The 14,328-nt window shown below is 43.9% G+C and overlaps 1 protein-coding gene across 3 annotated transcripts in view; it reads left to right on the plus strand.

The window, feature by feature from the left end:
* The window catches only part of LOC144721221 (dynein axonemal heavy chain 3-like), an 814,808-nt gene that overhangs the window by 432,950 nt on the left and 367,530 nt on the right, over positions 1-14,328 (plus strand). For all 3 annotated transcript variants that reach the window (XM_078598660.1, XM_078598658.1, XM_078598659.1), the window contains one exon: positions 9,651-9,749. In XM_078598660.1, coding sequence (XP_078454786.1) covers positions 9,651-9,749 — 99 coding nt within the window. The remainder of the gene's footprint in view (positions 1-9,650; positions 9,750-14,328) is intronic.

Here is a 14,328-nt window from a genome sequence, read left to right on the forward strand (position 1 = left end):
TCAAAAACTCAGGGCTTACCCCCTTTCCCTTCCTCTGCCGTTCAATTCAGCGTTCCGTGTTGACTACGAAGATGAAACCGAGCAAAAATAATTATATAATGCACGGTGCGAGTTGACATTTCCAATAGAAAGGGAATGTTTATTTATTTTATATTTATTCATAACAACGCAGCAGGTTTAATGTGTCCCGTTTTAAAAATAACGAATAAAAAAAACTGCCGATTCACCACTCGTATTTTCATCGCTGCCTATGATGGCATTCCGACAGTTTTTTTTGTCTGAAATTCTTCATCAAGCATTGATCTCCTTAGACCGAGGTGCAGTGGCTCAAACTACGATGAGCCATGGGTTGTGATGGACATACGTGGCTCTCACCAGTGTGATTGTGCATGAGTGTTGAAGGTGCAACTTTATTAAATAGGAGAGAGAGGTTTCCCGCGGGTGATGCCAAGTGCAGAGTCTGGAGGAGGGTGGCAGCTAAACGAGACAGGCATGAGAGTGGCACCCTGAGTTCAGCAACCAAGGGGGAGGCACTAAACCCTGATGGTGGGATCCTGAAAATAGCTCCCCGTGGAGGTTGGGTTCTGACTTGGAGACAACTCTCAAGGGTTGTGAGGTTGAATATCTTTTCGGATTCATATCATCATCCCTCTGGGATCGATAACACAGGGACCACTTTTTGACAGATACAGTAGTTGTATTATTTAAAAACTGCCACCTGCCATCAGAATATGGACATGTCGACACTGGCTCAGGAACAAAACACTTTGACTTAAGACTAACTTGGTGTGTAGACCCCTCACAAATTGTATGAATTGTCGTGATTTGTCGTCAAGATTTTATTCAAGAAACATTTAGTTTTATTTTACATTGTGGTGAATTCCACAATCTGTCGTGGCTGCAGAGATCACATAGACCAGTTTCATACAAAGTATCCATATCAAAACCAAACAATGCTTTACACGTGTGATGCATCTATCATGGGTGTAAGAATCGATATTAATCAATTAATCAATGTAAGTATACCAAGGTAATTAAGGCTCAATCAGTGTAATATATCTTGGCTAACTTCCGACGAGCCTAAATTCATTGTATGTTTGCGAGCAGTGCCATTGCGAATTCTGGGAATCACAATTGTGCTTTGGCCATTGTTCGCATGCTCAGAACAGCGACACTTCTGTGCCCAGAAAGAAAATTGATCCACACGTGGAGTCATGCAGGGTGTGGTACAATTGGCGTTGAGAACGCCTGACTTGATGGCAGATGCCGCCTTAGGGCAACAACCCATGGGCAGGTTGTATCACAGCTGTGTGGTTATCAAGGCCAGCCTGGAGCGGCTTGATCTACAGACTGCTTCATATGGACACGATCGATCAGGCATTCCGATTAGCATGGTTGGCTACGTACGGTGCGAAAGAAGTTCAACGTGCATACCCTCTCCTAAAACGGTCAAATTGTCCTGCAGTTTGCCGCGCTCGAAACCGTATGCCTTGTGGACACTATTATTTACAGTACTTTTGTGGCTCTGCTTCCATTTATTTCAGTTCCATTCATGTCAGGATAGGAAATTCATCATATAGGTTGTGTGAAAAGGTGTGATGTATACACGTCTCATCGCAGAAATTGCTAAAAGCGACGTTATCACTCAAACAGCCACTGTCTGCATGCTCAAATGAGCATTCAGTGGTGTTAATATCAATTGCCAGCCCTGGGCATGTGGTTATTGCAGGGGGTTACAGTCTCCTGTTGACCATATAAATGACATTCGATGTTACTACGTATGAAGTGATATTTAGACAAATGCAATGGAGTTGGCTGGGCGGCTCAGGGGATTTCGGTGACTGTCTCGACACACCAAACCCACGCCGCCGAGATCCCGGTCTCAGCAGGCGGCCACACGCGCACGCTTCGACCACGTTCTCAAGCGTACAGATGTGAAGGCCTCGATATGGTTAGCCTTCTTCTTGTTTCGTACGACTGATGTGGATGCAGAGCAACAGCTGCAATTTCACATTCAGGTGGTCAAGCCAGACAACCGCGTCAGGAGCAAGCGGAGTTTATCGCTGCGATGGCTCCTTTGTATTTGTGGATCGGGCATTGTGTCGTTGCACGTTGCACGGAGTATGGTCAGTAATAAATGCGTTCTCGTAATAAATACGGACATCGATCGTTGCCCATCCTCTGATGAAGATGCCAGGTCGACGTCTTTTTTTAAAATCCCGTTAGTAATTCCGGGAGTTCAACTCTTTAGGTTTGCTTCATAATTGTCATTAACTGTCGCTGTTTGTGACTTATGACTTGAATGTGTTTGAATTTTAATTGTCCTGCGTGTGTATTTAGTATGATCAGCTATACATTCGATTGTCTTGCATGTGTATTTAGTATGATCAGTAATACATGCAATTGTCTTGCATGTGTATTTAGTATGATCAGTAATACATTCAATTGTCTTGCATGTATAGTTAGTATGGTCAGTAATAAATATGCGTACAAGACAGCTGTAAAGTTCCCTGGAAAGGGAGCTATATAAAACCTAAATAGAATAGAATAGTAAAAAAAAATTAAACCGAATGTAGCCTGCCCCAACCCAAAGATGGTGAATATTGCAGTTATACTCTTAGGTTTTTTCGGTAAAGTCACGCAGGTAAAAAAACAATTTTCAAAATTACTAAAAGTAATAATAGAAATAAAATAAAATAATAAATCACGACGTTTCGGAGGCAACAGAAGTCTCCGTCATCATGTGGGACCGTCACAGCTAAAATTACTGCATCAAGTGACCCTCGTGACTTTACCAAAAAAACCTAAGAGTATGAATCCTTGCAGTCACGAAAGCTTCAAATCTAGAATTGCAGTTATACGTGCAATGTCTGGCAATTGCAGCGAAGCATCATTTACAGATCATGAAGGGGCACGGCCCAGTATTGGGTGAGAGAAGTACCAGGGACTACTCTTGTGCTGCGGTCTTCATGCCCTGACACGATGTCGGACTTTGCTGGCTGTCTGAGTTGGAGAAGGACGTATCGTCACCCTGTTGACTCTGACTCCAAAAAAACAGATTTAGAATTCGAATGAAAAAATGATGACGTGAAAACAATGCATTTTACATTGCACGTGTGTGCCACATGTTGGGATATCGTCAGCTGTTGTCCTATGGATGGTTCGTCTCCTGCCATTGGAATGTAGAATTTCCACCGCTATCTCAGGGCCACCAACACATTTGAGCATCATCCCAATTGTTTGAGGAAGGCAATGTTACGTGAAGTTGAAACTACATCGATGTTTTTATTTTGTATGCATGTCCATGCTATGTATGTGTGTAAGCACGTATGTGCAAATGTTAATGCGGTGCGTATGTCTGTATCCATGAAGTATATATAAATTTTTAAATAGAATAGCTGCACAGACTTGTGTTCGGATCGCTCATTGTGTCGTTATTATTCCAGGAAATTGCATTTTTTATTGAGATATTGTATTTGAAGATTGATTCATAACTTGAGTTTATTTTGGGTTAGATCGTCGTGGAGGTATGTCAATTTTTGTTTTGTTGATTGTAACCCTCCCACCACCCGAGAAACCCTCGGCAATCGAAAGCAAATAAACATTTTCCTTCTCTACGTTCCAGCTTGTCCTGAAGAAAAAAAAACCCAATCAATTAGCACTTTTACCCACGACGTGACAACCTGATTGTATTGCCTACACAGCGATCTAACACAAAGGAAACGCATTATGAAGCATACTATTGTTCGTGAAAGCCTACCTATAAAGTAGTATTTGAATATTCATGTGTTGACCGTGTATGTTATGAAGCATTTCAATACATTTTGTTGAAAAGCAGTCACCACTTTTGAAATATGTGCATTTATAAAAACCTCCTTAATTCAAATGGAATTTCTTACTTTGAGGTCGTTTTATTCCTTCAAATAGCAAGTTGCAAGCGTTAAATGTGTAAATAATGACGTTAAAGTGGGATTAATGTATCCTAAACAACGCCATTTCCCAGAGACCTGCAACTGGCATTTAAACTCTTTAATGAGGAAACGAAGCAACGTTAAACACCAATCACGCCTGTTAATGTCAATGTATCTAATAGGAGGAAAGGAAAAGCTGACAAAGCACATTTGATAATTTATCTGTCAAGAGAAGTGGGCGTGAGTGTTAATTCACAGCGTCCAGGTCGTTGATGGGTGATGTCTTGCCATTGTTGCCTTCTTGCTAAAAACTCCGCAACTTATGCAGGCGACACCATGGCCTCCAACATCCCGTCTTCGAGTATCCCATTGTCTGCCTTTGGGCCTTCCTCTTAGTTACTGACCTCTGCAGTTCACTCCATTGCTGCCTGGTTCCGTAACCTGGAATTGCGCGCACAGTTCATGTTGCTTTTGTCAGCAAAGCTTTTAACCTGAGCCCACAATGTGAGGGTTACAAGTTTAAATCCAGCCAAAAGTTCCCTTCGCCATTCATATTCACGGGAATAATGAGAACGGCTTTGTGGGAAGACAACTGTGGTTGCCCTGTATTAATATTGGCCCCTGCCATAGGAATATAGAATCCATGATACCAGCTCAGGGTCACGCTTGGTGATAATCATTGCTCCCATTCTCGTTTGAGCAGGAAGACACTTTGACTTCGGTCCATTTGCACCGCCGCAAATAAATTGCTATCGTTGGTAAGAAAATTAAATTGTGACAGCCAAGATCGTTTTTGATGTTGACGTTTGAGACATTTTTCCCAGCTGCGATGTGCACGCACATGTACATGCACATAACCCATCAAACACACGGACGTACACACACACACGTCTCCTAGCCTTTCCATCATATCTCAAACAAACACACTGACAAATAACCTACACACAGCGATTCCCAATATAGCCCTGCAGACTGCTTGGGTAAGCGCTGTGAGTCACAAGGTCTCATCATAGTCGACACAGCACGTGATAAGATGGTGTGGCCAGCACCACACCTGACCACTTTTGTCTTCACACTGCTTGTGTTTACACACTGCACCAGACACTCATGTGCGGTGGCTAAGTTGACCTAGAGGAAGCCCAAGGATAATTTAGGATATCATCATTGAGTGATATCTGTGACTCAGAATTGACCTCAGGCTGCCAAATTTGTAGCACAAATGCACTAACCACTGCACCATCGCTCCACACATACACACACATTTTCACGCACAAGACATACGTGCACCCTTGACACATCGGTGATATTTCTTTGTATTTCCTAACAGAGACAGTGCTCGTGCAAATGATGCACTCTCAGCAGAGAACAGACAAGCCTTTCACCCCTTGTGTGCTTTGCATGCGCAGAGTGGTTCAGACAGCCGCTGCCCCCAGCTTTCCTTGACGGGCTGTCAGGAAAGGCTGGCGTCCTGGCTGACTGCAGATGTACCTTGTTGAGGGTTCCGATTCCTCTTAAGGGAGGGGTATCTTTCAGGCGTCATTCCTCCTTCCCCTGTTTTCATGGTCGAGACCTCCTCTGGATCCGACCTGGAAGTGACAGTTTTGTTTATCAAGTTGACATTTTCGTGGCCAGGGCTTGATATAGGAGCTGAGTGTTCCATGCAAGGAGTGCACACTGACAAATATGCAATTGTAAATGCATGCACGTCTATACGAAATATCTTCATCCCATCTGTGGACCGCTCGGGCAAGTGCTGTTGGCGAGCTCCTATTAAGGCTGATATGTCACGTAAAAAAAGTAGTGTGGCCAGCTCAACATCACTCTGCCTTTGTCCTCATGGCGGTGCTAATTATATGCTGCACCATGTGCTCATTTCAAGCTGGGTCATCCTAGAAAAGACCAAAACAGGTTCAGGTACCGCTTGCCGCTGGCGATGTGCATGGGTGGTAATTGCATTCAGCTCACTGGGATCGTAGTACGTTTCAAACCCACTATGCCAACCCTCTCCACACATTCACTCACTGATGCACTCACAGATGAAGACGCCTCACAAAGCCTGCAGAGAGAGCTTCACTTGAGCAGGCAACTCTTCTCATGCTTGAATATTCCTGAATTCGTAGCTATCAAGCAAAGGGCGACTGCAAGTACTACAACTCTGAAATACAGTTCGCATTGGGAAAGCAGCGGTCCAGCGGTTAGCAGACTGCACTGTGAACCCGGTGGCCGGTGAACATCAGTAGTTCGTTCATAATAAACGTTCTTGGGTTAGATCGCGTTATTTATAAATGTGTCGTAACCCTCCACCACTCGACACGGCCAATCAGTAAAAAAGTGTCACGTTGACAAAAGACAAATAGTTCACTACTGTAGCACACCGGTGTGTTGAAGAGTGAATCCACAACTTTTACAGTTTTTGAGTACGAGGTTTCACTGGTAATTACATCCAGCATCATCGGGAAATTCGCCAGAATGGTGAAGCCCTCACTTCACCAAGTGAGGGCATCACCATTCGCGAAAGCCTACGTGTTAAACTGATCAGTAGTTCGTGATAGCTGAACTGGTCTTGGGTGTCCCCCACTTCACCAATCGGCACGAACCAGCGTGGTGAAGTATGGTTAAATGACCCAATTTATTGACGTGACCAAGGGAAACCTCCATAATTATACACTCTATGTTCAAATATACAACGTTCATAATACAATTGTAACTGAACATAGAAATTCTAGAAATCATGTTTCATCATAATGGGACATGACCAATCCACCGCGAGAGGAATACATTAAGCCTGCAATGTAATAAAATAGCAAGAGATAAATATGTGCATAAAAGTGTATTGAATATATACATTGGAATATTCAAAGTACGAATGATTATATACAACGTAAGGAGAGCCCTTGCCTATAATATGTGTGTGTATATATGTTGTACTTTTTTTGCGTAGCCAACCGTGATAATCGGAGGTGCGTTAGGTGGTTCAGCAGCGTTGATTCAAGCAAGCCTGACTGCTGGTGAGAGAGACACTGCGTGTCAAAACCGGTCTCGAGTTGTTGTTCCCTTTAAATCATTGCTGCTGCAATTATTCACTCCCAGAAGGTCGTTCGGCTCTTATTTTATTTTGTTATTTTTCCACAATAACGTAAATTCATATTTTGAGTCTTCGGCATTCCGATGGCAAGCACCCCACAGAGTGACCACCGTTCACTTATCGTGTTCCAGCCTGGGGACAATAGGCTGCATTTGAACTCTCAACCTTCTGACTGCGAGTCGGGTGTTCTGCAACATCACCGCTCGGGCAAGTTTAAAAGCATACAAAGTAGAAACTGAAATATAACAAACTGACATGTCTGTCCATTAAGTGCAATTCCACCTCATATTTAACGTATCTGGTTCCATTAGACCAACGTTTGTTGGCCGTGTGTCACTGTGTTTAGAAAACTCAACTCACAATATTCTGTATTATTTAACCGTGTTAAGATGTTTGTCCTTTTAACATCTATTGTTAACATCATTGGAGCACGCTGTACCAGTTTGGGAACTGCTCTAGCTGCATGAGAGCTTCAACAATCCATTATTCACTTCACGATAAATCACGCTGCTCCGCAGAGAGCGGAATTTTATTTTGGTGATCTTTTTACGTCATAGCCAGGTCTAATAAGAGGTGCCAGGGAGGCATGATTTTTTCCCATAACACACACAGGAACAGTAGAATAAGAGCAGTGAGGAATACGCCTTAAGTTAAACACTCTAGTTATATAACACGCACGCACACAAATCTGATGTTGTCTAAATGAAAAGGTTTAAGGAGCAGCCCTGCAATCACCTGTGTAACCACATCACTGCCGGTGAAAGTGCTTCAACTCGAGGGAGAGGCAATCTCGACGCCTTTGACCTACACTGCCACACTGGCCAGACACCTCGGAGGAGGTGGGAGGACTCACGCTTTACCTCACCCCCGACGCTATCTCCTTGTTTTTTGTGTGTGTGTGCATAACTACGAGTTTAAAATTGTCTAACTGGGTGACACGATAGCAGAATGCTTGACTCACAAAAAGAAAGTGGTCAATACAAATGTCAGCCCACGATCTCTCTAAGCGTTTTACTTCATGGAAAGTCAATATTGGCTGTGCAAGGGAACGACCTGTCATATGAATGTGGAATTTCACCAACAGAGATGAGCACATGACAATCTTTATATGAGTACGTAATGGCCAAAATAAATCATTCAGCTCTTTACTTTATCTACGAACAACTACTGGCAAGCGTTTTGCTCTATAACTTGGAAGTTCCACACATTTCATAAGGATTTGTATAATTAGCTCAACTCAGCCTCCAAAAATTATGGCCGACAGATATCCAAGACTGTGGGGATGTTTAATTGTTAAATGGAGACTGTTTGTTCAAGGCTAGCCCGTCCCTAATTTACGCTTAGGCCGAGAGCTTTCGTCGTTGTTCCTTAAAAAAAAAGTGAAAATACAACAGCGGCAGAAAGTAACACGCACGCGAGTGTGTGGACTGTGCCTTCGGGTGCTGGCCGACGTCAAATCACTGAGCCAGCACTTCAGAGAGCCCGGGTTCAAGCCACACGTTTGACAGATGAAATATGAGCACTGCCTTCACTGTGTAGAGCTGCTCCCCCATGCATCGAGCCTTCACGCGGCCTCAGCCCCGTCGTCGCTGATACGGTATTCCCTCGTTATTCACGGACTTGCTGCACGCAATTTTTGGTCGTCCACGAATCGTATCTGGAACTCTCCACGACTCCATCGAGAGAGAGAAGGGATGAGATAAAGTGATGAGCAATAAAGTGATGTATTTGTTTAAGGTAATTCATAAAACTAAAAATATAGGTTTTTGCAGACCAATCGCATTATCCGCGAAATTTGCTATTCGCTAGCATCTCCGGAACGTATCCCTCGCGAATAATGAGGGAATACTGCACACCAACCGTAGTATATTTTTTTGTTTTAATTATTGATGCGGAATAGATCCGTTCAGAAGTCATGGCTCATTTTTAGGGGGTGCCTGTCTCAAAAGGAATTTGTTTGTTCTTGAGTAATGGCATTTAAATGCATTGCCCACCGATTTCCATACCGAGTATTGTATTATATGTGTTTGTGCTTTCCTATAGTCATTGAGACGGTCGTTATATATTCGGGTGTATATTTTCTTAATAGTTGTCGTTTTGCACGTCGCTCCGAACGATGGAGCGTGACAAACAAGTCTGGATTACGATGCTCATGCGTTGCTTACTCGCCTTGAGAATCAAACTGTTGACTCCCAGCAAAATTGGTTTCGTGTAAAGAAGGCTTTACGCTTCAGATACCAATAGCTACTTATGCACACGGACTGAAATTGAAGCCTGATGACAGGATGTGTATTATAGGCAATCACCATGCACAACCATACTCACACTCAGATATGTATAGATAAAGATTGTTGGAGAATGTGATTTTAGCAAGTACCTATTAAGGCCAGCACAGCAAACGGAAGCGGTGGTGTGGGTATCACCATTCCCCATCAACTTTGTCTACCAAATGCTGATGTTTACACACTGCACCGGGTAGTTATTTAATGCTGGGTGGAATTCAAATTGAGGTGGTCGAGTTTGTAGCACAATGCAATAACCACTTTGCTAAAGCTCTCCTCACAATCGCACACACACAAGAACATCAAGATGGGTTTGTGCCATTTGAGTTAAGATCCTGTTCACAATGCTCTGTTCCATGTGCTTCTCTGCAGGTGTTGCTGGATGATCACATGGTGAAGACGACGACAATCAAAGGATCCCCGTTCATCGCTCCATTTGAGAAGGAACTGGCTGCTTGGGAGGCCAAGTTGGTGAGGCCATCGCATTTTCAAATGCGTCTTCTCTCAAATAAAAAAAGGAACCTTGATGTGCCATTCATGCCTAATAGCTGTAGTGTGGCAGAGATAATGACTTGGCTCAATTTAAAAGTAGCAATTATGAAGCACTGTTTTTCTATAATTGTAGCAGCAGTAAAAAATTATAAGTCAATGGAGTGCTTACATATATAATGTGTGAATTATATTATATATCCACACACACGTGCATGCTATGTCTCCAAACACGGCAGTTGATATAATGGACACATTTCATAAACCCCCTACAGTTAATTTCTCAGCAGGTTGATAGTGGTGGGACAAAGTGTGGGTACTTTCACCACTTTCAAGATATCTGCTCAGCATGGAGGAGGCCCTTCTGCCAGCAATGGCATGGGCAAGCAATTGCAGGACTTTTACGTGTTTAATATTTATTTAAAGCGCCCTGGAAATGGCGCTATATAAATCCGAAGTAGAATAAACTTTCCGGGTCGTGTTTTGGCTGAGCACTCCACTAGGAGAACGTGTTCCAACTACAGCCCATTATATCTCAAGGGTTGATTAAAATAAGTGCCGCTCTGTGGGTTGTGATCAAACCCACGTCAGGGTCGGGATCGAGCCCACGACCTCCTGAACACCAGACGGAAGAGTTAACATGTCTGCCACCGCGGCGCCATCTTCCGAAGGCTGCCATCTTCCACTCACTTATTGGGTTCAACCAACCGCCTCAATGTGAAATTAGAGCTTCTCCACATGACCGTGAGCCGTGAAAAGAAGACGACGTTGTGCCCCTGCCGTGTCATTGACGCTTGCTGTGCTTTCGAAAGATAACCTATTGACCCGCGAGCTGTCAGCGAAGGCCCCTGTGCTGCACGTACAAGACGCAGAGCATCCCGGCGTCAAAGATAATGCAAATATAATCCGGTGTTATCGCTTAAGCTCGAGCAGGGTGTCTTGAGCAAGGGAGATGATCGTTCGTATCAACGGTGCTGCAATATTCACCCGAGAGATATAAGGGAAAGATTAAACATTAACTCGAGCAGCAGCTTTGCAGAGGGGAGGTGGGGGCATGGATGGGTGTCCTTGTGATATTCGCAACATGCAGCGTTTCATATAAAATAATGATCACACGTATTGAGAGCTATGTCACCTGGGCACGTGTAGCTTTCATACTTCGGTTCTCCCATGAACATCCACGGGAGAGATGGAGCAGACAGAAAAGTCCGCCTCCGATCGACTCCGTCACAGAATGGATGGCACCCCATCGCGTTATATCCAGTAAAATGTGGATGTCTGTCGTACCAAGCTGCTCCCAGGAGCCTACTCTGATGATAACTCTGATCTCATCAGCATACCTGGGAATTACGTGGACTTGGAGGGCGGTGAACTCCTGGGAAAGGGAAAGCATGAAGACATTATCATAACAAGCGAAAGCATGAAGACATTATCATAACAAGCCAATGAGTTCGAGCAAAACAATTTCTCGAACTCATTGCCAGTTGTACACAATCACATACAATATAAATTCAACACACATACGTGTTCTGTTACTGTACCGGCATCTCCACTTGCAACGCGCCCGAGCCTGTGACACCAAATCACCAACAAACTAAAGTGTAATTCTCCATTTTCTCCAAAAGTGTGCCAGTAGGCTGCTAATCCTTCTCATGAGAGGCATGGAATACAACTGTAGTGCGAAATGGTCGGCCTGTGCTGATGACTTCACAAATAGATCAGGTCTAGGCATACTATGTGGAAATATCTGCGGTCTTTCTGAGAAAATGGACTGACTTAAAATGCAAATCACCAATCTGTGTCCGAACATCCTCTGATGCGACCCACATCATAAATAGTTTAAACTCCCACTGTCTCTGTAGGCCATATCTTGAGCAAAACCTTCAGACCAAACCTCCCCCCTCTGACATCAATACTACAAGTCTCGCAAGACCCCCTGTACAGTATTTGATTTGAAACCAATGTGTGCCTTGGATGTCGCTGACATGCTAACTACATCAAAACACATCATCCTCGGATAGCACCGATGATCTCCTTTCCTTTGCCCTTCATTGTGTAGAAACTTCATTGCTGAACCCATCTCCCACATTTTAAACTTCTCCATGTGGGAATCTCCAGTGCATGAGGAATGGAAAACTCTTCATACAGGGCCGATTTCGAACGTATCCCTTCTTTGATCAACATCTTCGAAAAGCTACTCAAATACAAACCCATCGGTGTGAACTTCATTTAAACACCATAATCAGTCCCTCTTGATCAACGCGTACAAATGGCGTACAAATTTTGGAGACAATCGTATTTTGGGAGGCAGAAAAGGTGAGAGATTTTTTTTTCTTTTCAGGTTATTTCCAAGCGAGGGTAGTGGTGGGGGGGGTGATGCGAGAGGTGCACAGCAATGGAAGGGATTGTGACACGCGTCCAGGTGCAAATGAAGTGATTGTGGGGTTGAGAGGATGACTCATGTCCGGGGGGGGGACGGATAGGCGCTAAGTTTGGAGCCAGGACTTGAACTCGAGAACAGGTCGGAGCCTTTCAAATGCGTGGCTAGTTTTTTTGTTTTTTGGAGACCCCGGGGATTACGTATGAGAAACGACAAACAGCAGGACGTGACAAGTCAAGCATTTCAGAGTCATAATAATTTAAATGTGCCTAGTATCTGAAGACCAAGGCATAGCAAGACCCTGTGTGGTAGCTCAGTTGTGTTGGTAGCCCTGATCCATTTGTGGAAATGCAACATTCCTATGGCAAGGGCCACAGCACCTCCAAATGATGACCACTGATGACTTCCTAGAGAGAGTTTCTCCTTAGTTTTGACCACAGAGGGATGGTAAGGTCAGTCGACGCTGGACCTGTGTTTGAACTTGCAACCTCATGATTGTGAGTTGAGCATTCCAACCACATCGTCACTCTTCATGAATACATTACAAAGGGTTCCTCCAATCACATTTAACAAATGTTACATCTGCCCATCGTGAATCCATTCATTTTTCTGGCATGGCCATTTTATCTTTGTCCTGTCAAGAAATGGCTACATTGCAAATCTGACTGAAAAGGGCATCAAATAAGCTTGATTTTCCCTTCCCTTACCTACCAATTCCTTGTACTTGAGCACTGAGTGAAAGATTCAACATAAACCAGTTTGGTTGATTGATTTTCTGACTCTGATTGCCTCCAGTCACTATCGTTCAGTCGCTCACAGTGTTCCTGTAATGCTACTACCATTCATTCTTCAGTATATCAATGCCTCGACGCCCGCCAACCAGTATCTGGGATTCGTTCTGTCCAACTGGCTGTTGTCTTCTCATCAGCGCTGTGTTAATCCACCCTAGGGCAGGGATATACCATGTGTCTTCCACCTCCATTCCAATTTCTCAATTATAGAATTCTCTCCCATCGTCTCTCTTCCCCAGTACCTCTAACCCTCCTCGATTCAAGAAATGTGTTAGTTCTTGTCTGCTATGCTCTCGTTTTAGTGGTCGCTTTGTGTTGTAGGCCTCTGCATTCATGTCAGCCAACCACGGTTCGAACAAAACACGTACATACGTTCATATGGCCACACGCGGTGGAATTATTTCGACTGAAGGGTAGTGCTTGCTCCCAACATGTAGCTCAATACCGTGACCGCGTTACCAATACCACCCCCAGCAATGGCCACATCTGGTTCGCAAAATGCTCATTAAAAGTGTTTTGCGGTAATGTGTGGAGGGGTCAGGGACAGGTCAACAGCGTCAAGGGCCTGCTCAAATGTGCATCGGCTGTTTCTTATTACACCCCCTGATACTTCCCAATTGGTCCCGTTAATTCATTGGGAACAAGATACATATATTAATATGTTATTGCTTTACCTAACAGCGTCATTGATTTTAAATGTGTTAAAGTAAGAGGTGAGAGAGACCTGAACTTTAACAAAGCATCAAGTAAACTAGCTTCTGCCCTTTAATTGTAGATAGACGTGGTGAAAGGTAAAGGTACAGCCCTCCGTTTAATTGTTGACATCACTGCTGAAGAAGAACCTCCTTTGAGAGAGAGAGAGAGCTCTAGAAAGCCCCTCTTGAGGATATTTTTGGTTTGGTCTTCCACAACATACCCACACTTTTCCCTCCCACCTCTGACCTGTCGATCAATTATTGTGTACCCGTTTGTACTTCTGGTTGGTTAGAGATGGGGGGGGGTATTTAAGAAAATTTCCATGTTTTTTTCAAATGCCGCACCAAGAAATTTAACCGGTTGACTTCTGTGGAATGTGTTGCGAATTTATTTTTAAGATGCGATAAGCAAATTGGAAATTCAGAATAGATTTTTGCAGGAAAGCAATGTAGGTCAGCCCTCGTCAGGAAAACAAGGTTGTGATGGTCGGGGCACATGTGCATGGGACAGACATGAGAATAGCAACCCAGAGGCTTGCCACTAGGTGTAAAGACCTGCAGCAGATACTGTGTGTGGTACTGTGAGAGCAAGCCTTAAAAGTCACGTTGTGAAACTGGGCCACGATTACAGAATCTTGGAAGCAATGGAAAGATATAGACATTAACAGCACTGGCAGTGATGACTTCTTGCTTCT

The sequence above is a fragment of the Lampetra planeri genome, chromosome 11 (genome assembly GCF_965212315.1).
Source record: "Lampetra planeri chromosome 11, kcLamPlan1.2.h2, whole genome shotgun sequence".
Taxonomy (NCBI): domain Eukaryota; kingdom Metazoa; phylum Chordata; class Hyperoartia; order Petromyzontiformes; family Petromyzontidae; genus Lampetra; species Lampetra planeri.